Below are 24,194 nucleotides of genomic sequence, written 5' to 3'. Positions count from 1 at the left end.
TGGTTTAATTGAGTGTGACCAATTTTTTTATGGCGCTTTAATAAGAAGGGTACTGACTAAATAGTATTATGAACTTTTATCCATTGATCATCCCAGTTAAGAATTTTGTTCATTTGGATTCCTAGGTACTTGTAGCAATCACCTGATTCGAGTTTAGATTTTTTTTTTTTTGCTATATTAATTTATTAAAGTCGTAAAGCATAATATAAATACAAATAGCAGGGGCAAGAAGAAGACATAATTGGTCTTATCACCAAGCCCCTTAGACTATACCGTAAATATAAGACAACAAAAATTAAAAAACGTAACACTATATAATATAAAACGTTTTTCTAAAGACTTAATAAAATAAAAATCATCGGTCCAAAAGTCCTACTTTAATTTTTTGTTTTTGTGTTGGTTAAGAACTTTAAGTTTAAAAGAATTGGCGAAGGAATCGCAACTTAATTAGAGTGACTACTCTCTACCGATAATGTTTTGCATTTTAAATGATTCAGCTTCATGTCATTAACAGTTCGCTACGCCATCCGCAATAGATTGAGGTAGGTTTTTTGCGTCTTTGTCATAGATGAAGTAAGTTAATATAACATCGGCGTATTTTTATAAGCTTGTCTCAGGTGGTAAAAAATCATTTATATCATGTATAAATAGTAGGGGAGACCGGGGCTAGTTGGCCGCAGGGGTAAGTTGACGAACTGCGTTTATCTTTAGAGCCTTTCATCAGAAAGTGACAAAAATTACTCAGAAACTTCCTTATTGACCATTTCATCATTCACTGTAGTATTGTCAGCATTCGCGCATGCGCATGGGAGATATTGAGATTTATGCGTTTTTTGGACAAAAACGTAACTTTTAGAACATCGCTTCCTTTTTACTTTACAAAGAAAATATTTAGTCGTATGAAAAAAAATTATTGTAAAAGTTCCAGTCACAATTGTTTTACTATATCTAGTCAGAATTTTTTTTCAAAGCTGCCGTTTTTCAGGATCTATAGACTGTTTATTAAAAAAAAAGCTTTTGGAGTAAGTTGACAAATTTTTCACGGGGTAAGTTGGCTCATAGCATTTACTATGGAAAAAAATATTTATTTTTATAAAATTATTATTTTTTTTTTTTTAATTTTTAACAATATTGAAAATATTTATTCTTACAAAAAAATTAAAAAAAAATTTTTTTTAGTTTTTTTTTCCACAGATAAAAGGTGGGCTACTGTTTGGCTTTTATACGGACTAATATTTGGTACCAGCTAAAAGTAATATTAAATTTTGGGATAAAATTGTTGCAAAAATTAATTTTAAAAAAATTTCAAATAATTTTGCACTTAATAGTGCATTAATAATCATTTTTATAGTTTGCGCCAACTTACCCCGTGGTGGGGTAAGTTGGCGCAAATTTTTTTTTTGAGGGCCCGGAATGGCCCCAAGAATTTTTTTTTGTAAATGAATGCAAATTTTATAAGATACCCTTATCCATACTCTTTAAGACTACACTTTAATATTTTTAAAAAAATGTACTGTTAAGGCTACAGAGCTCATAGAGTAAAAACCGAGCCAACTAGCCCCGGTCTCCCCTATAAATAAAATAGGTCCAAGAAAGCTACCTTGAATGACTTTAATACATTTCCATTTGGTTACATGCTCAATTGTTTTTACTCTTTGATGATGGTTGTGTAGGTAGCTAGCAATCCATGATGCAAGTCAGCTAGGAAGCAAGTTTTAAAGTTTTAAGTTGTGATCAACCACAAATTGCTCTTAAAAAAGGTGGTGAATATTGACAATTTATTGTCTTTTGCGTAGCTAAAGTCTTGTAAAGCCATGTAAAGTCTTGTGAAGTATTGTATAGTCTTGTAAAGTCTTGTATTACTTGAATTAGAGCATCCATTGTGCTATGTCCAAGGAGGAACCCAAATCGCTTATTTGTGGTCCGTATTGCTTCGTTTGATTAACAATAAATATACACAAGATACGTTCAAAGATTTTGCACAGAGCAGATGTTATAGCTATTGGCCGATATCTTCCATAGAAGTTGGGTTAAAATGTTATTGTAAGTAAAAATGCGATTTGCAGGTTGATCTGCATTTATGTTAATAAAGATTGAGATATCAATCTTTATTAACATAAATGCAGATCAACCTGCAATGCAATGATAATGATCGTTTAGTTTATTAGCTAGATTTTCAGAAATTGATGGTTTATTTACAGATTTATTACATTGTTTTGCTTCTTTCCAAAAATCAGTGTTGCTTGATATGTAGCGTTTTTTTTTTTAATATTTTTCTTTTGATGGCTAACTTAAGCTTTTGATGGTTAGTTTATTTATCTTTGCAGCTATCTTCCTCCATTCAATTTACGAACCAACTTTGAAATATTTTTGACGTAATTTTATTAAGCTTTGATTATAGGTTTGGGGTTAATAAGGATTAAAGTTTTTAGAGGTTGGCACACATCTTGAGCAGCTAATATTAGATTGTAGAAATTGGTGCATGCGGTTTGGATATCATAATGCGAATGAACTAAGTTTTTGAGGTCAGTGCCTCTAATTAATGCAACTGTATCTCCTATTTTACCGGAGAGGTAGGTAATTTTACGTGGAGGGGGTAGGTTTGTTTTGTATATATAAAATGATGGGTGACATAAAACAAAAAGGTAATCAGAGTTACCGAGTCCAAGGAGAGTTTGAGAAAGGTAACATTTATGTGCGTTACTTAGTATTATATCCAAGATTGCTAGTTTTTGAGTCGGGCTTCGAGTTTAGACTAATTAATTGATGCAAACGAGAAATTAAAATCTGTAGAACATCCATTTAGGTCACCGGTAAAAAAAATTAGGGGTTTGTTGTTGGTAGTGCAAAGACTGATTGCTGATTCAATGAGTTGTGCAAGTTATTAGAGATGCTTCTCGCTGTGCAGTTACTGAACAGTCTGGGATATATGCACAGATTATCAAACATGATGAGTATCCACGTGGTAATATTATTGGAAAGATTCGGACAATGGTAAGATCAATGTGATGAACAGGTTTGTATGATTTGGTAATAGGTAGACCAATTTGTTCAATTTTTTTTGAGAATCTTTTATTAACAAGTATTAGGGTGCCTCCTCCAATTCGGTTTAGACGCTCTGAGCTAGCGAAATTCTAGTTTTAGTCAAACACGCTATATCAATGTTAGAGTCGGCAAGTAATTGATTTAGGGTATCTACTTTATTACAGAGTGAACGTAAGTTTCTTGTAAATATGGTTGTAAGGTGCTTCGTAAGGAGTGTTGAGTTTTTTAAATGAGGTGGAGCATGGTTTAACGACTGCTCCACTGCGGATGCCCCAGTGAATAGGTTCTTCAGGGTTTTCAGAACCCTTAAGCACCCTTTTAAGGTTATCATGATATTTGATACACATGAGGTTGTCATGACCATGGTGTTTGATAAAATGTTTTAATAGATCTGAGTTTAACTTAATAGTTTTATTAGAGAATTAAATTTGTTTACTCTGAAACGAAGACTTTTTAAAGTTTTTTAAATCAGTTTTTAAAAACTACCAAACTCCAAAAAGGCCTCGAAACTTTAAAAAACACCAATAAATAAAAAAAAACTAATATATTTTGTATAAAATATGTTGAATGTTACTTAGCAATACCGGTACCGCTATTTGTATAACTAAAATCCGGTATCACGGAACATTACTGAATTTTGAATATTTTTACATGGTCTTTTACAAAATCCATTTATATCATCATTGACAAACCCTGAAAAGCTTTTGATATTGTACTATCGTTGTTGATGTCATTAATGTCATTATAATATTAAACATTTGTAGCTTTAATTAAATTTTTTACTGTTAACCTATAATTCAACTTTATTTTCGTCATCGTTTTCTTCTTCATTATCATCAGGACATAGATCTGAAAATTTAGACAAATTTATTTATTTTTAAAAATTCTGTTGAAAAAGTTAAAAATAAATGCAGTATATAATTTTTTAACTTAAGTTATTTAATTTTTCCAAATTAATGAACATCAAAGTTACAACAATAGTCACGACAACAATAAAAATTGTAGCAAAACTAAAAATAGCAAAATGTAGTAAAAAACAAACAAAAAATAAAAAAAAGCAAAACAAACCTGTAACTTCAGAGCAAAACTTCAATTTTGGTTCTTTAGATGGCTTTTTAAAGAACTCAATTAAATTTTCATCATTATCTTCAATTATATTTTCGCACTAAAAGTATTTTTATTATGATAAATCTATTATAAATATCAAACATATTTCTATAAATATTATATGAATAAGCTTATAATTTGAATAATAAACTTACCATACTCTGTAACTTGTCCCCAATTGCTGCGCTTATTGAAACATTTTCTAATTGAATTGGTTGACCATCACGTGATTTAGTTGATACATATTTAATTTTTCCAGTTTTATCAACCGATTCTGCATAATCTTTCATTCTTTGACATAAACTTTCTGTAATCTCAGTTAAATGGGTTTCTGAGCGTGCATAGCTTACCTACAATTATTTAATCAATTTTAATTAATTAAAAATTAATTTTGATTTGTATTTACAGAACCAGCTGTACCTGTTTTCTTTTTTGGTTTCCATTAGGATCTACACGAAAACTTTCTATCTAATTGAAAAAAAAAAAGTAAAAATAAAGACTAAAACATGTTATATGAAAATAAATTAGTATGTAATAAGACAATATGAATAAAATTTCTAATATTTAGTATAACAATGATAATATATATTTTCAATATCGCAAAAAGGCTGTAATAAAACATTCCTGACTGACATCCTGATTTTATATATATATATATATATATATATATATATATATATATATATATATATATATATATATATATATATATATATATATATATATATATATATATATATATATATATATATATATATATATATATATATATATATATATATATATATGAAGATCACACTGGAAGAACGATCAGAGTCACAAATTTGATTTTTTTGAGTTAATGCCCTTTTATTGTAGCCCTGGCTTCATACTATTTCTACCTGAAGTGACTAATCAAAAAACGATTGGGGTCTTGAGTTATGGTTTTTAAAACTACATAACAATTGAACTACATAATGTTTTAAATCCTAAAAACTGATTTTCTCAAAACAGCTAAAGTGTGACTCTGATCATTCTTCCAGTGTGGTCTTCATATATAACAATAATAATAATAATAATAATAATAATAATAATAATAATAATAATAAAAATAATATTAACAATATTTAAAATACAAAATAGCTTATCAAATGAGCATTACAAATCAAATAGATCAATTTTAACTTTAAAAACAAAAAATAAATCAAAAAACCTTCTTACATCTAAAGTTTTTGCTGGATCAACTTTAGATATTTCATATTCAATTTCATCAACAATCAGGTGACAAGCTAAAAATAAGTTTGACATGCTTATATACTTATAACAATTGAACATTTAGAAACACCAGTAATTTTTAGACATAAGTAATTTTTAGACAAAAAATTACTTATGGTGTTTCTAAATGTTTTATTATGGTGTTTTTTTTTGAGAAATCACATTAGTCAGACCTTTCAGTCAATGCCGTATAAAGTGTTGACTAATAGGTCTGACATGTATATACCATCATATAACATTCTGTGCTTCATCATTTTTTTCCAAAAATGATTTATCGTGTTTTTGAAATGTCCCATTTAATTTCAATATCTGAAAAGACCAGAAAAAGTTTGAAAACTTAAAAAAAAAAGTTTTCTACCTAATTTAAATCAGCTAATTTATGTTATTTGGTATCTTGTGATTGCAGCCAATCTGAAGCTTAATTAAATACCAAGTTAGTGCCAAGTACTTTTTTTAGGGTTTTTACAGCTACTGAGTTTGGTACCAATTTTTGTCAAGTACTAAGTTAGAAGTTCTCTTACCAAAACATTTGAAAAACATACTGAAAAAGTATTGATTGTAATGATATTATAAGTTGGAAGCCTTTTTTTTCTTAAAAGAAACTTATGTTTACTTCATGTTTTTGCTTTATTACTTTTTTTTGAATTAAAAGATAATCTTTATTTCTTCTAAATAAAACTTTTAAATATAATTACATCTTTTTTAAATATAATTGCATCTGGCATTTTTCCTTAATAAAGCTTTTAGGTGTGATCAAAACACTTTAAGGCTTCAAAAAATTTCTGTAAATGTAGGTAGTTAATACTCTAAATCATGGACATAAGAATTTAAAAGCTGTGATTACCATCAGTTGCATTAAAAGCTAGTTGTTTTAAGTCAGTTGATATTATTGTATCTTAAGACATATATTGACTGTGTTCTCTCGGGGTTACTAATCATCTAGTCATCTAAACCTTTATTTTTATAACTTTTTATGTTAGCGCTGAGTAACTAATACTGTAATTAACCAGATTTTCACAATTAACCAAAACTAATGATTATAACCATGTCCATCGAATAATTTTTACCACTAGTTGTAGCATAGTGTCTGCCAATATTTTAAGCTGAATTTCTAACTTTTCCCTATTATTTCTCTGATACTTTACCTGTTTTACCAGATTTGTTTAAAAATTGCAAAAAAATCAAAATCACTTTATAAAAAAAAATCATTTAGAAAAACACTCTTCGGTTACAAAATATGAACATAAATATAATACACATATAAAGTATCATTTTATGTCTATGATATATAACTGACATAAGTCATGTAAGTTTGCTGAGAGCCATTTTTCCTGATTTCTCTGAACTATTTCAAAACTCAACCCAATTTCCTTGATTATTCCTTATTTTTTTTTGCAGACATCTGAAATCCCTGGTATTCTTCAGTTTCCCAGATCTGGAAGACACTGTGTGCAACAAATCACGAAACTACACTTCCTTTTGACAAAATAAGAAAACACACACATAAATACCAATACAAAAAAATACCTGCACAATATCTATCTTTATCTGTAGAACTAGCAGCTTCATTTAATCCAAGCAAAGCAAATAATAATAATATAAAGTTCATCTTACAACTTAATATTTAATCCTATAACTATAAAAAATGATCATTCTTAAAGTTCAACTTTTAAAATAATTTTATTATTCTAAAAGTTTGTTTGTAAAAACAAATATCTAGAAATTTTTAATATTTAAATTTAATGTAAACATTGTTTAAGCAACTTTACAACTGTGAAAATATTCAAGAATCTTAAAAGTTTACAACCTAGCTGAGAAAAATGTGCAAAACGCAGAGCTGGTTCTGATAAATTAAAGCACTTTTGTTTGTTTTATTAACTTAAACTAAGGCGTTAAAAAATGTATAAAATTGATAACTTTTAAATTATACTAAAGCACCCTAAAAGAAAAAGCGTTAATTATACCCCTTCATTATGTTCATGCAATGAGGTCTGAGTACTATATTATCTTACGTGGAATTCAAGAAATAGTCGTAGGTTTTTAAAAACCTTTTTGAAATGCGTCAGGAGAGTGGGTCTTCTTTTAGTAGCTAGCTTCAGTGATGGATCTACAGGTTGTGATACTACATCAGCCACTCACAATTTCAGAAAGAACTTAGTTTTCAGAATACTTAAAGCCAAAGGTTTGTGCTTTGCAGCATATATTTTTTACGGCGATGATAAATTGCTTGATAAGATCGTAAATGCTTCGTTATTTATATGTTACATTTTTTCCCATTAAAACCACAACAAATACGAAAATAAAAATACATAATAATAAAACAAAAATAAATAAAAAATACATAGTAGTGATCACTGATTGGACTCACTTTTACACTTCTGCTTTTCCACCATCTTCAAGAGCCACCTAATACCATGGATTTAGAGTAAACCATTAAGTTGGAGATGTCTAAGTGACGATGACCTTGACTAGCCTAATTGGAGATAGATAATTAAATGGCATTATGCAGTCACCAATAGCAACAGGCAAAAACGCAGGTCCAGATGATACCTTAAAGGTTGTTCAATATGAATGTAAAAACTCATGTTCAAATAGATGTTCCTGCAGAAAAATGGGACTGCGCTGCACTCCATCGTGAACGGCATGTCACGGTATTCACTGTATGTATGTGGAAAAAGAAGATGAATAAAGAGATGCAGCCAATAACGATCACATCTTAGATGTTTTTTACAAATTAAACTATGATTCAATATTTTTAAAGGGTTTTCAAGAATTTCGTGTGGTTTGAAGAATAAACCTCCTCGTGAGTGTGTTTTAGAATTATTTCTGTAACTTTTCCAAATAATCACATTTAAAAATATTATAAAGTATAAAAAAATTTGCTTTTTATGTAGATCTTCAAGATCTACATAAAAACCTTCATATATCGTCAGTGAAACTGCAAAACCTCGTACTTGACTACTAGTTTTGATACTAGTTGTAAGAAACCTAAATATTCAACTAAAAATTTAATATTCCATGTGACATTTTACGATAACAAAAACATTTATGACTGTTGCCACAATAATTATCAATCTCATCAAAAAACATCTCGCTCAAATTTCTCATAAAAAAATATCTCGAGAATAATTATCAATCTCATCAAAAAATATTCTAATACAGTTGATCAATCTTCATTAATAAAAGTAATCTCAACTAATATTATAAGTCGTAATACTCAATTAATCATGCGGAAGATTGTCATAAAACTCCCAACAATATGAGGGCAGAACTTGTTTGAGTTCCTGGAGATGATTAAATTTCATCTTTGAAGTTAGATATTTCACCGAGTATGGATTTTTAACGCACGCTTCGCGACATACGCCAACATAGTCAGTCGGCAAATAAATTTCTTTATTCCTCAAACTGTGTTCGATTTTACTATGAACTGAACCTACTTCCATTTGTGTGTGACCTTTTTCCAAGTAGTACTGTTCTATCGTGTCCTTATGTTCAACTGCTAGGGCTAACAAGGCATTCAAGACAACTGCGTTTCGGTTTTGATAACAGCAACCATCGCTGTACAGAATCAACCTCGTACATGTAGGGTTTGAGTTGATAAAGGCTGTCACATGGTCCAATATCATACTCGCGAACACGTCTCTGTCTAAACCTCCTTCGCTTTCATTCCATAAGTAGCATGTGACGTTACCATTAGCCTCATTGTAAATTGTAAAATTATGAACGCATAATTTTGTTTTGTAGTAGAATGCATTGGCTTAAAGAAATGGAGCCATGTTGACAGCTTGGACGTCCATCGTGAACACTTTGATCTTATCTGGATGTGAAATGGAGTCAGCTTTATCTGCGGCTTTTTGACTTCGAGCTTCTTCTTTACGTTGCTGATGGACATTGTATACTTCATCTGAAATATGACCTAATTTATGTGACGTGCATGTGTCACATTGATCTTTTTTGGGACGGTAAATTGCTAAGTTAAGAGCTTCAAATTCAGCTTCTACAATTGTTCTCAAGAGTGGTTTCAGTTGGGGAGAATTTGCTTTAAATGACTCTTCGTATAAACGATACAAGACCATCGCGGACATTATTGGTAGTTCAAGATAGAGTTTATTAGTCGTAACTCTACAGTAGTGAGATGGAAGAGTGGGAAGATTTTTCAAAAAAGTCAGTAGAAATGTTTTCCTCTCATTATCAGCTGGAGTACTACAACGGTTTCTCTTTGGTAAAGCTTTTGTATTGAGAGTTTCGTGCATACCACTACCATCTCGACTGGACTGCGCCCAGTCACGAACCTGCCACTGGCGCATTCCTATTGTGGTAAGAAACATCTTCTTGCAAACTTCAAATCTTCTATCGTCTTTTTTTAAAAAATACTTTAGAGTTGAATTACGGTGCGTTGTCTCGGCTGACTTTCGCTTTGGCTCCATCGATTCTACGAGAGTCGCAATATACGTTCGCCTCATTCCCCAGTCCATTTTACCCCAAAAATGTGAGAAAATTTTTCCTCAATCTCCCTCATCGAAGCTTATCAAAAACGATTATTTGCTTTTTCACAGCGACTAGATTGACATGCAGGACCTATAATGCGTGGTGGTTTTATTTCTGATTGTACAAAATTACCATCACGGTTTTTTTCAGACCTCTGTTTTCTTCTCCTTTCATTCGCTTTAGAGCATTACGTTTTCTTTCCCAGTTATTTGGTTCAGCTCGCCCTCGTTTGCATCTTGTTTTCTTTGTTGTTGACGGTTGTATTTCAAAGTTTGGGGAATGTTCTTGATCATTTGAACTCACATGAACTGATGAACGGGTCACGCGATTTTTCGAAGAAGTGCCGGGTTGAGGAGACCTGTGACTGGTTGCCAACATTTGTGAATCAACAGATACGCGGGCAGCACCAGAAGAGAGCGGTGAATTTTCCACATCTGATTCCTCATTGTCGGAGGATTCCGAGGACTCGTGTTCATCGGAATAGTTTGAACCAGAATCTTGAAAAATCGCTGGAATCACTAGATTCATTTTCTGCACCGGTATCATTTACCGTAACAATTTCAGAATTGGACAAGTGTTGTGTCGAGAGCTCACTATAATCCTGGTTTTCGGTTGAGCCAAAAACTCCATCAATTGACTTAAAGTTGATTAAATCAGACTATTAAATTAGCTGTTTCTATATCCCCAAATGTCACATTCATTAATGACGAATTTATAGCAATGTTGTCGTTGACAGCATCCATATCATAATCTACACTAGCACTTGTTTCACGAACCACACAAGAGTCTAATGTTGGATTCTTTTTATTTCCAGAGTCAGTTTCACTGACGACTGGAGTCGGTTGATTGACTTTTTTCGAATTCGCCAACAACATCATTTTGTAACCACGTGAATATTCCTACAATAACAATACATAAAAGACTACAAGAAAATAAATTTACAGTATAGAAAATATTTACACTAACATCATGTGATTATCAGATTTTTTTCAATAATAAATTAGATATAATATGATTTTACTTTTAAGCATGTCTTTTTACAAAATAATAGTACAAATACAAAAAATAGAGCTTACAATTAATTATATTTATTAGAAAATTATATTTTACTGGCAATCTAACTAACTCCATTAACCTTATTAATTTCATCGGACCATATGGCGATTTTAAATTTGTGGTTTAACAGCAAAATCAAGTATCAGCAATATATAGAAGTGCAAAATCACGTATCAGCGCTGCACATTATAACTCGTCATAATCGCTCTAATTATTCAGAAATATCTAATTGTTAAATAACTTAATTTATACTCACTTGTTAGTACGTTTCTTGTAGTCGTTTAAAAATAAAAATTTGTCACGATTTACGTTGATAAAGGAAGTTATCTTTGAACGATTTTTTGCACACTACTATAACCACCAAAAGTACTGTCAGAAAGACTTTGTTATTGATAATACGTGGTTTTGCTTTCACATTTTGGGCTAATGTAATTACGTGGTTATGTCACGTGATAAATTCTGTGTAGTTCTTTAGTCGGACTGTTAAGAGCTTTTGCAGTTACATGGATACCACTTTATAGAAACGTTTTAAATAATAAAATATAAAAGCCCAAAAGTTGCTGTTACGAGGTTTTGCAGTTTCACTGACAATATATGTTTGACATAAAATTTTTTAAACGTAAAATTGTTTTCAAATGTAACATTTTATTTTTTCATAAAACTTAAAAACTGATAGCTTTTACTAATGAATGCCATTGACAACTTAAAGAATACCCCACCGTTGATAACTTAAAGAATACCCCACCGTTGATATACTCTTTTATTTAACCATTTGGCATCTTTAAAAAAAAGAACATATATATTATATACACAATATACTAAAAAAAAGAACCTATGTAGGAATAAAGTCTTAATTAAAGAGTGGCCAGAGTTGAAGTGACATTTGTTTGATATAAGTCATTATTTTGTTAAACATTTGTTAAATAATGGGCAAGTATTTTTTATCAACGCTGCTCATAATTAGTAAGATAATTTTATAATAATTTAATAACGGTGAGCATTAAAATATAACATGACAATAAGGTATTTTATAAAGATTTCTTATTTGGTATAAACTTGTCACTTTTATTTTACAGTATTTCTGTCAAAAGTTTAACAAAACTTATGATTTTTAGGAGAGTGTGAACTAAGGTTGAACATTTTATCAATTAATTAACGTAAAAAAAAACCTTTTTTGTTAAATTTTATTTCCTTTCTTTTTTATATACTTAAATTAATTTGTTGTATACTTTTTGTTAATGTTACTGTTGTATACTTCTTATTGATGTAATTATCGTTACTATTGTTAATGTTTTTATTATCATTGTTTTATTATAATAATTACTATTATCATTATTACTATGATTAATTATATGTATGTAAATTATTTTTTTAAGGTGTTTACTTAAAATTAGTATCTCATTACTATTTGTAAATATCCGTGAAAATTTATTTTCAGAATATATATGATTGATTGGTTGATTAAAAAAAATCTTAAAAATCTTATTAGTTGCTGGTCCTATTATGTTAAAAACAAAATAGGACCAGCAACTTTAAGTAACAACACACGAAACACTAGAATTTAAACCATCATTATTTACAGTTAGTTTTGGACTGTAATCTAAAAAATCAAAACCAGTCACTTACGATACTGCGAACTCCAAAATTTTCTAATTTAAAGATCTAAATGGCTAGCGGTATGAAATTTTTTCTTCGTAAATCAGTAGAAACATCAGAAACAAAATCACCGGTATCAAGAGCTTTTCTGATTTGTTCATTTACACTTATTGGAGCGTGGCAAGTTGAAGGTTTTGATTGAAAACTAAATTAAACTTCATTTTATTACGTATTTATATAATATTACATAAAAATTTATTATCTTTCGCGTTAAACAGTTAAACGAGTTAAAAAAAAGAGTATACTCTCTAGAATACATAAGCTTTTGAACTCTCCAGAATACATAAACTTTTATACTCTCCAGAATACATAAGCTTTTTAAGCAGCCTAGTAACGTTACATAAAAAAGAAATAGGTCAATAGTAAGTGCATAAATGTGAAGATTCATTTTTATATATTGGAATATCATTAGGTAATGTTAAAAGAATAAAAAAATATTCCATTTATGAATGAGGTTTTAAAAAGGTTAGAAAGAATATTTGAAAACTTAGTTAAAATCTATAAAAATGATTTCTGGAATGATTTTTTGATCTATTGATACTTTTGGATTCAATTTAGATTTAAGAGAATTTCGGGAATATTTTTGAAGATAATAGTAGACACTGAAATTTGAATATTTAAGTAGATGACGTAGTGGATAGTTTTGATAGATGACGTAAGACGAATGAATATTGGATTTGAGTGTTTTGTGTTAAAAAATATCCAAAAAAGAAATGTTGAAAATGTTTCAGAAATAAAAGTCGGTTCAGTTTCATTATCGTGTAAACAGTTTTATTATCGTGTAAACAGTTTTATTATCGTGTAAACAGTTTTATTATCGTGTAAACAGTTTTATTATCGTGTAAACAGTTTTATTATCGTGTAAACAGTTTATTGATGATTTTTATTGTTTATTATATCATTAAATATTATTTAGATTAGTAGTATTTGGAGTAGTCATATGCTTGTCTCAAAAATTAAGTCATGCATGTCTAAGTATAAGCCTTGTACTGTGAAACTGCGAATGTCTCATTAAACAGTTATCGTTTATTTCATTGTACCTTACTGCATGTATATTTAATCGTTTCGCAAACTCTGAACTGCTTTTAAAGAAATGGAAGCCTTAAATGTTTATCAACTACATGCATTTAATGTTTTATGTTTTATGTACAAAATTAAAGAACTTATGTCCGCCGATGTTTTTGTAAAGCTTTACAAAATTAAAGATCAAAACAAATATAACCTACGTAATAATAGCATTTTAGAAAAACCATTTTGCAAAAATAAGCATGCTCAATTTTGTATATCTTATCGTGGACCTTTTCTCTGGAATGAAATAGTATGGTCTAATAAAAAAATTATTAGACCATACTATTTCATTAAAATTAAAAAAATTAAATAATCTATTAAAAAAATTATTTTTTCAACAAAAAATATTCTTAATTTTTTTTTATTTTTAAAATAAATATTTTCAGTTGCTATACTGCATATTAATCTGTTATGTTTTATTGTGAGGTTCACTTCTGAAGTATGTACAGTATTAAATTTATGATATATTTAGTGGCTATATATTTTCAGTATATATTTATTTTATAAAGTATATAGTCTATACACATTATAGTCTATACTCGTTTATATTATAGAAGTTTTTATTGTAGAAGAAAATAGAGTTTTGTTAAGGACTTCGTGATAAGGTCATTACGATCTTCTTGAAGTCCTGCCCGTATAATATTATAAATCTTATCGTAAATAATGTTATACGGCAAATAAAACAAATAGATAAACAAATGAAAAAAATAAATGTTTTTTTAAAGTTCGCGAAAATTTTTTATATTTTCTGTAAAAAAAATTAATGCTTAGAATAAGCAATTAAATCAATAGGTGGCAGGTACAATGTTTAGGTCAAAAATCAAATTAAAATTCATTTAAACAGTTAAATTAGCTTAGAAAAGTGTGCACTTTAGAATACTGTTTTATTAGAAGATTTTATCGCTTATTTAATATGTAAGTCTTCTAGCCTTCATGCACTAATATGGATTTTTCTTTTATCTAACATTAAATTTAGAAAAATTTATAAAACAGCCAATATATATAACAAATACAATAAATGATCCTATTTTTTCTATAAGTTTTACACTAAATAATTTTGATATTTCTTTAAAAGAATTTGATATCGCCCATAACATGCTAAAAAATGTATAAAAGCATTGATTACGACGATATAAATTGTAACATTATAACTGATTAATACTTCACGCAACACTTCATCAAACTAGAAGTATTGTTTATTCTTTTGAATATTTTCCAATTTACTTATAGAATTTTTATAGGCTTATTCAAAGCCTTTTTACAGATATATCCAAAGCTTTTTTACAGATTTATCCAAAGCTTATTTATAGACGTATAGCTTTTTTACAGACTTTTCCAAAGCCTTTTTACAGACTTATCTAAAGCCTTTTTACAGACTTTTCCAAAGTCTTTTTTTAGACTAATTCAAAGCCTTTTAGAGAATTATCCTAAGCCTTTGATACCAAACCATACCATATATTATACCATAAAAGTCTTATCAAAAAATTAAAATATTTTGAAATCACTGGAAATTTCTGTTGCTAAAAAGCTATTTACGCTATTGTAAGCAGTTTATTTAAATCATTTTTTTCTTGTCAACAAATTTATTAGATATAACTTGTGGATATAACGAATCTCTTTTATCCAAAATCTTAAAAAAAATTAGCTACAAAGTGATTTGTCTTCAATAATTATTGACAACATACAAATAATGAAAGAAAAATTTATTCTTTTTCTAAAAATTTTAACTGACGAAAGCAAAATTATATAGATTTGAAGAATTCTATAGATTTGGTAGTACTTTTGGCGGATTTAAAGTCAGGTATTTTATATTTCTATATTTAAAATATAAAGCTTGTAGTTCTTAAATATGAAAAATGTCAATTCTACAACTGCATTAAATTTATCTAAAGTTTTTCTTAAACAATTAGTTGTATTAAATATTGGAGACTGGGTCAAGCATATGACAAATATGGTTAGAAAATATTAATGATTGCAATCACGTATTTAAAATAAAAGGCTTTTTTTAAACCATATGCAGTTTACAGTTTAAATTGAGTTCTCTGCGATGCGGCAAAAATTTCTGCTAAGGCAGTTTCATTCTTTGGCACAGTACATCGTGTTTACGCCTTATTTTCATTTCTAACAAATCGTTGGAGTTGGAGTATTATTCAAAAGCACTACACATTTTTTCTTTAGTAATAGTCCGAGACGAGAAAACGAAAGTCGACTGAGCAACCTGAAAATATTACGATTACAATTTCCGAATATAGTAGAAGCTTTAGAAGAAGTATATGAAACGTCAACTGATTTAATGACTAAAAGCTAATTCGTTACTAACTTAACTTTATTATTTGATATGATATTTTAGAAAAGGTTAATATTGTAAATAAGAATTTTTTTTTGCCGTAAATGTTTATTCGAGCCATAAAACATAATAAAAATACAAATAGCAGGGCAAGAAGTAGACATAAGTTGTCTTACTACCAAGCTCCTTAATCTATACCATAGATATAAAATAACAAAATTAAAAAACCGTAATACTATGTAATATAAAACGTTTTATAAATAAAACTTGATAAATAAAAATCCTAATATCCTACTTTAACTTTTTAACACAATTTTAAAACTTTTTGTTTTTGTATTGCTAAAGAAAAAATTTAAATACATAGATAAATAATTACTATAATGAAAACTATATTATTAAAAGGCATAAAGGCAAAACGCGTAATTCTGAAATGGAAATTAGTACTTCTACAAAAATGGTATTTTAGGACATTTTAAGCAATATAGAATAACAGAAATTAATTATGCAAAAAATATAGCAAATAAAATGGCTTCAGAAGTAGACATCCCAATTATTTTTAAGTGTTGCCGTAAAAGAAAGAAAAAGAAGATATTTAGTTATGAAATCATGTCGGTGGTGTTACTAGAGGGGTGCAGGCCGAACTGGGTGACACCAACCCCAACGACAGTACTGACTCATGTTTACAATTATTCATTGATAAACCAATGAGTAAGATTGATTTTCTATTGATTATTTTTAAATTATTGTTAATCAAGCGCAGGGCCGTCCCAAAGTGATTTTAATGGGGGAAGGTGGGGGAGGGATAACGTATCTATGACTAACTTATCTATAGAAAAAAAAAGGTTCTCGTTGGCCGACTGCCAACTATGGATCCAACTTTGCCGACTAATAAAATTCGTTGGGGGGCTAAACACGCCCTATCCTCCCTTCCTTGGGACGTCTCTGATCAAGCAATATTTACTATTAACTATTAACTACTACTAACTTACTATAACTACTAACTAACGTTTCGGCCAGTTAGATTCACATATGAAAAAATTTGTATTTTCGAATCAAATAAGTCAAGTAAAAACTAAGAAAGAAGATGAACTAAAATAAATACATTTTTATTTAGTATTATTCGATGGTGACAGTGCCGTGGCTACTAGGTCTGAGGTTCTTTGTGCCAAAAGAAGTTTCTCTAAACTTAAATTGATCGAATCGCATTAGCAAAACAAATTAGATTTTGCATTTATGTCTATTGAACAAAAAATATCCAACAACATTGACTATAAAAATTTTTTTAGAAACTTTAGCTTCAAAAAAATCGAGACAAAAAATGTTTTAAGAAATATCAAGCAGGACAAGAAATAAATACACTGGAATGAAATATTCAAATAATGTTCAAGTGTTTGTATTATTATTATTATTGTTATTATTACTGTTATAATTGCTATTATTATTCAATAAACAAAAGTTTCTTTAATGACATTGTAATTTTTTTTTTCATAATCAGTCCTATGATAAAGATTTTAATAGTTTTAACTTCTCGTAATCGCTTTCCCTGAGTCATTAAAAAGTTATTGAAAAAATGTTTCTGTACTTTTTAAATTTTTAAACATTTTATTGTTTTGAAGATTTTAAAATTAGGCTGATACCTTACAAGTTTATCTCCGAAAAACTTTTTTTTAAAACTTGACCTGGTATCTTATCTATATTATAATATCTTTACATTATAATATCTTCTTTCTGAAGCTATTATAATGTAAAGCAATAAATAACGTTAAATTTTTTTTTGCATTTTGCTTATATTTATTTAAAACTTTTGATAACTTTTTATAATAATGCTTCTGTCCCGCAGAAGCGAAAAAATAAAAAAAGGATACATTTGGGATTGGTTAGAAGATGAAAGTTTGCAGAAAAAACAGTGTTTTACTTACCCACAAATAAACCCAACTTTAGCATTGCTAGAAACAGTTTCGAGTTTAGATCGCAAAGTCCCATATTTACATGGACCTCCTGACTCAGTTGTTGTTCTATTTACTACAAAGGTGGGAACAAAGGTAAACTAAATACATTTTTAAATATAATATGTTTATAAAATTTTCAAATAATTTTATAAAAAGATAATATTATATCCATACTTGTAAATTTGTTATTTATTTAAAGAGGTTTCAAGTGCCTTCTAAAGCAGAATTTGATCTCCGAGATCCATCTCGACCTCCTCTACAGTATAACTTTCTTCACGATAATCATCTTACGAAGTATCTGATGAACCCTTGTGTTAAAAGGAGGCTGTTAAAAAAAGGTTAAAATAATATGTTTAATGTTTTACTAGATTTAAAATTTTCTTTGTTTCAGTCTTCTAATTGCTTTTTTTAATTTTTTGTTTTTAAAGTTAAAAAAAAAAAAGACAAAAAAATAACATCAACAAAACAAGTTTATTTTTTTTGAAAATTAAGATAAAATATATTAGAACAACAGTTTCCAAGTTCCGACTTTTATTAATGCTTTGAAAAAATAAAAAAAACTCGAGTACTTTTTTTGGTATAAATTTTAATGAAGATAAGTATAAATGATAATGATTTTGAGAAATTTTAAAAATAATTATTATGTTGTAACCGTAAAATATACATATAATGTAAACATACAGCCAGCAGAGAAAACATTCATCAATTAAAAACCACTTTTATAAATACTTGTTCCAAAGTTTTTTCCACAATTAGTGGTCTAGTCTACATTTTAAAGATTGTACACTAAAATAGAGCGTTACAAACTTAGGTAGTCCGTTCCAAAATTTTGCTGATCTATTGTGTAACTGATTGTATTTTGTAAGGCAGTTTGAAACATACTAACACTTTAATTTAAAATGTTGAACACGTGACCAAGTTATCAACTAAATCGATGTTTAAAGATTTGGCTTAGACCGCATCGAAGTTGGCGAAATTCAAGAGATTCTTTTTAGTCTTTTGCTGTATTGAAAATTTTTCAAGCATGGTGCCAATTTCGTTGCTTTGCGTCGAGCAGATTCGATCAACGTTATATCAGTCTTTAAATATGGAGCCCAAACAGACACTGCATACTTAAAGTGTGGTCTTATAAACGCTTTATACAATTTTAAAGCTATTCTTTCATCAATGAAAGTAAATGTCTTTTTAGCATATCAATAATATGTAGGTATTTTTTATTTTAAAATGTATATAATGCCGTTTAAAAATATTACAAAAACCGGATGTATTTTACAATTTTTTCATAAGTAACAAAGGATTTCTAGAAGATCATGAGGATCTTGTTATGAATTTACTTTACAATATATGGTTAATTTTTGATAAAAATATTATCTGTAGTGAAATAATAATACACCTTTATGCAAAAATACTAAAATACCAAGATAAAATGTTAAAAAGCCAAGATAACATGTTAAAAAGCCAAGATAACATGTTAAAAAGCCAAGATAACATGTTAAAAAGCCAAGATAACATGTTAAAAAGCCAAGATAAGATGTTAAACTAAATAATATAAAAAACACAAAAACAAAAACAAACAATTAAAAAGAAATCAAGATATTTTCAATTAAAAATTTAATTTTTTAAGTTACTGTTTGAATGAAGCAAAAGTAAGTTGGGTGGAAAAATCAAAATTTGGTATTTTGTTCCAGAGATAAGGACCTCAGTATGAAACAAAAAACTGGTCTTTGCTTTTATGGCAAAAAAGGCAATAAAGTATTAATTAATTCGAAGATTATATTTGTTTTTAGGTTTCATAATATAAAATACAATAGGTTTCATTTAGGTTTAGGTTTCATGTTATCATTAGATTTAGGTTTCATAATATAAAAACACAATAAATATTTTGTAATAAATCTTTTTTGTAAAAAACGATAAATTTTCTCTACATTTAAGCATGAAGCATAAAATATTAAAGACATTCAGTTGATATACATTTAAAACATTTATTTCTTTGAAAAGTTGCTTCGTATGAAAAAACCGGTTTTTAAAATTTATTGCGCGAGCTGCGAGTTTCTGATGAAGGTAAAGAGATTTTAACTTTGTTCTATGAGTTATTTAGATTGAATATGAATACACCACTTGAAGCTGCGGTAGTGGTGTAGTGTATGCGGTAGTGGTGTAGTGGTAAAGCGCTCGCTTCATAAGCGGGAGGTTCCGAGTTCGATACCACATCCCTGGTAGTAACGCGCTCAACTTGTTTCTCCGCGCAGCGACCTTGTTTGTCAAGGTTTGTGTTTCGGAGTTATAGAGTTGAGAGAGGGTTATAACCACTATTAAGTAACCTCCTCATCTGTAGTGGCTTTATCGGCCTTAAGGAGGTGAATAACAAAAAAAAAAAAAAAAAAAAAGCTAAATGTAAAAATGATTCGGAATCAAGCTCTTTAGTTGAACCTTTTAGGTATTTATGTGTAGCTTGTTATTTAGCAAAAAGTAAATGTTCGTTTGATCTGACCGTAATGTATGAAACATAATTTTTAAATGTTTACCTTAAGTAACCAATAGTGTCTGGATACTCGTCGATAGTGTTTGGATACTCGTATTCGACAGATGATTTTAAAGAGCAACAGAAATAGCCTGCGGTTTAAAAAAATTTTTTTGTATGATTGGCAAATATATTAGAAGTTTATTTAGGTTGAACAAGATTGTTTGTGTAAAGAATGAAGAAGCTCGGCCGAGAACATAACTATGAGGAACACCGCATAGAGCATCAATTCAAGCAGGACTTGTTTTATTAATTGGGACTGGTTTTATTAATTGAGACTAAAATGAAAATAATTTATCGAGTTTGTTAAGAAATATATTGGCTTAAACATATGTCTGTTGTTAGGTATAAAATCAAAAGCTTTGACGAAATCAAGAAAGATTACATAAATAAACTGATGAGGTTCTATGGAGGACAAAATAACATTAAAAGTGTCTATTAGATTAGTTATGATGTAGAAAACCATATTGATTAGCAGAGAGCAATTTGTTATCGTTAATGTGCTTTAAGACTTTGTTCTTTACAAGGTTTTTGAAGATTTTGCACGCAGTAGTGGTTAGTGGAATAGGTCGAAGAGTTTTTTAAGTAGAGTTACAAAGTTATTAGCTCATATCTTAAATATTAAGGAATGCAAGCCGTCAGATCCAAAAGATTTAGATCCTAAAAGATCCAGGTTTAGATTGGTAAGTTTTTTAATATTGTCTGAGATAGAGAAACCTAAATTGTCATTATAACCACTATAAGTTTAATGAAAAAATTTAAGTTTTATACTATGTAAAATATTTTGAGCTCGTAAAAAAAAATACAGATTTGAATTGAGAGTTTAGAAGATCAGGATGAGTTTCAATAATTCTGCCTGAAGTTTCTTTTTTTGTTTTATTAATCTTCGAGATAAAATATTCACAAACAGTACCATGGTTTGAAATTAATAACCTAAACATTCGATCCGAACTTTCTGGAAACGGTTCTTAAACTAAGATTCTCTATTTGATACTAAAGTGACCTTTAGTGCTATTACCTAATATAGTATTAGGAGACAATTTTAAAATATAATTACTGTTATAGGTAAATAACATGTCCAGAACATTGTTTAAGATATTGTAGGAAATGTGATATGTTGTGTAAAGAGGCTGTTTTGGTAAATATTTTAGAAATCATACTTGGATGAATTGTTTTTGTTGAAAGATTTAATAACTTTTTTATTTTTATTTTTTTTAGGTGCCCCAAGAAGACCTAACGGTCTTGTCACAAAGCACCGCGCAAGTGAATTTAACCAGAAAGTTCACGCCTCCTTCCTTACCGTGACGCGAAAATATGTCCAGAGCTTGTTTCGAACCTGGATCTTCTGCTTCTTAAGCAAGCACTCTAACCACTGCCTCACGGCCGTTAATATCATTAGACAACTTTATATTTGTTCGATTAAAATCACTGACAATCAAACAGTCATCGTAGGGTTTTTTAATTGCGCTATGAGCTAATATGAAGGACTTCGCAACATTTAATTATTATTTAAGCGACATTAAATTAGCATCATTTAATCTATATATACACTCAATAAGTAAACGTTTATTGTTAACTTTAACAGATTTTCTTCGAAAGGATTTGTATAGAACCGGTTAACTTTATGAGAGTTAAATACGTCAATAATGTGGATTGCTACACTGCCATATCGACCTCCATCTTGGTGATCTTTACAATATAGGTTATACCCATCATTATTTGATACTGAGTTATTTCGAAACCATGTTTCCGAGAGAGCAACAACATGATAATCAAACATTTTAGATATTGAAATTACATCGGTCAATGTATTATCAACGGTTGTTGCATTAGTGTAGGCTGTAGTTTGGTTTATTGTTGTGAAGATTTTTACTTTTGTATTTTGATTTCGTTGGTAAAAAAAGTGAATAACAGGTAGAAAAGCTTATGTTGTATTTTGTGTATTTTTGATTTTAACTAATCCGCTGCTTCGTTCGGACGACGTTTTTGAATTGATATTCGTATTTAATTCTGTTAACTGATAGTTTAGATATCTTTCAAACTCAACTCTTAACTGATAGTTTAGGTATCTTTCAAACTCAGCTCGGATTTAACTGGTGGTTTAGATATCTTTCAAACTCACCTCAAATTTAACTGGTGGTTTAGATATCTTTCAAACTCAGCTCGGACTCTACTGATAGTTTAGATATCTTTCAAACTCAAGTTGGACTTAACTGATAGTTTAGTCCAACTTGAGTTTGAAAGATAGTTTTATCTTTCAAACTCAGCTCGTGCTTAAACATTCTTGTAATTATCTAAACTTTTTTATTTTTTTGCAGCTGTAAGTAATTTCTTTTAGAAACGTCTTGTAGTTTGACAATTGGTCCCGGTTTAGATGACATAGGTTTAATACGTTTAAAAAAAGTAGTGAATCTTCGGTCTGAGTTATTTAGCCAGAAGCATTTTTATTTTTTTTTTCGTCATGTATTTTGCTCGTAATTATTTTGCATTAAAATAAAATCAGACGCAACGATATTTAAAAAATACGAGCATTTATAAATTACGCAAACCGATCTCTTTGCGATCTCAATTAAGATCATAATTTTGAAAATCATTTTTAAGCCACCAGGCTTTTTTCAATCAAGCGCAATGTAAAAAAACTTATAGGGGTTACACAATAAAATTATATGCCACCTTGTTGAGGATTTTTTTGTGGCTAAGTAACCGGTATAAACAGTAAAGTGATATGTGATATGTATCTATAAAATATAACGATCAGGGTTAGCACGTATCTATAAAACAAACGCTCTAACTCTGTGCCATGGCTGCTCATAAATAATAATGATACCTGGCTATCACCCGAGTAGCAAAATAATATTGGTGCATTGAGTTTATTTAAAATTTCCTAATAATGACTGTGTTTATAAAAAATCAACTTAAAATTTAATACTAAGGTTCAATAATAAAACTGTTGTTCTGCTTCAGTATTATTTTTTGTTTTCTATATAAGATTGTTATCTTCTAGGATTGTTAACTAAAGAAGGAGATGTTAAATGTACAATTAAAGAATTTAATGAGTACAGGCAATGGATTCGAAAATTAAAACTGGATGTAATTGAAAAAGAATGGCGAATGTCTCATGCACAAACAATGGATCGCACGCATTCAAAAAATGAGGAAGCAGAGCTTATCAAGAACAATAAAGACCACATAATGAAGTTGTACAGAATTCAGCTAAAAAAGAAAATATTGAAAAAAGAAAAGTAAGTAATTAAAGTAAAATAAAAGTAAGGATAGACCGGGGCACGTTGGCCCACTTTTTTTCTTTGATGTGTAACTTTTTAGCTTTTCATGTTTTATTTTATTATTTTTATGAAAAAAAGTTGGCAAGACCCTAGACTAATAACATTATTAAAAGTAACACTAATAACGTCATTAAAAGTAACACTAAGAACATTATTAAAAGTAACACTAATAACATTAACAGTAACGCTAATAATATTATTAAAAGCAACATTAATAACATCATTAAAATTAACACATATTAAGCGCAAACACGAAAATTATATACGATAGATTAGATAAAGTAGATCTAAAGGTTAATCATCATGCAAAATAAAGATAATAGAAAAAGACGTAGAAGAAATCAAAAGAAGCTTAATTTTTCACGAACATTTTTTTGAAGAAAAAATTAAGACAGCTGTTACTTCTCAGAAAAAAAAACATCTGACATCGAAAAGTAAAATCATAATTATGACAATCTTAAAATAAAAAGTAAACTAAG

At 28.9% G+C, this 24,194-nt stretch overlaps 2 protein-coding genes across 4 annotated transcripts in view; one reads left to right on the top strand and one right to left on the bottom strand.

Annotated features, from left to right (window-relative positions):
- Positions 1 to 3,574: 3,574 nt before the first annotated feature.
- On the bottom strand, positions 3,575 to 7,083 carry LOC100206275 (protein canopy homolog 2). The gene is made up of 6 exons (XM_065809759.1): positions 6,934 to 7,083; positions 5,353 to 5,420; positions 4,573 to 4,620; positions 4,308 to 4,502; positions 4,114 to 4,210; positions 3,575 to 3,894 (listed from the first exon to the last, which is right to left on the bottom strand). Exons 1-6 carry the CDS (start codon positions 7,013 to 7,015, stop codon positions 3,836 to 3,838), a joined length of 549 nt encoding a protein of 182 aa, XP_065665831.1. The 5' UTR covers positions 7,016 to 7,083; the 3' UTR covers positions 3,575 to 3,835.
- A 10,600-nt stretch (positions 7,084 to 17,683) lies between these two features.
- The window catches only part of LOC100215779 (repetitive organellar protein), a 28,096-nt gene continuing 21,585 nt past the window's right edge, over positions 17,684 to 24,194 (top strand). For 2 of the 3 annotated variants that reach the window (XM_065809754.1, XM_065809753.1), the window contains exons 1-3: positions 17,684 to 18,003; positions 18,110 to 18,248; positions 23,436 to 23,673. In XM_065809754.1, the coding sequence (XP_065665826.1) occupies positions 17,785 to 18,003; positions 18,110 to 18,248; positions 23,436 to 23,673 (596 nt within the window). In that variant the 5' untranslated portion in view covers positions 17,684 to 17,784. The remainder of the gene's footprint in view (positions 18,004 to 18,109; positions 18,249 to 23,435; positions 23,674 to 24,194) is intronic. The other variant, XM_065809755.1, reaches the window with a different exon arrangement.

The sequence above is a fragment of the Hydra vulgaris genome, chromosome 11, assembly GCF_038396675.1.
Source record: "Hydra vulgaris chromosome 11, alternate assembly HydraT2T_AEP".
NCBI lineage: Eukaryota > Metazoa > Cnidaria > Hydrozoa > Anthoathecata > Hydridae > Hydra > Hydra vulgaris.
This window is presented reverse-complemented; position numbering and strand designations above follow the sequence as displayed.

Coding starts and splice junctions, on each gene's coding strand:
- LOC100206275 (XM_065809759.1), bottom strand. CDS start 7,015: ATGAACTTTATATTATTATTATTTGCTTTGCTTGGATTAAATGAAGCT. Junction 4,503..4,572: donor GAAACCAAAAAAGAAAACAG/GTACAGCTGGTT, acceptor AAATAATTGTAG/GTAAGCTATGCACGCTCAGA. Junction 4,211..4,307: donor GGGACAAGTTACAGAGTATG/GTAAGTTTATTA, acceptor AAATACTTTTAG/TGCGAAAATATAATTGAAGA.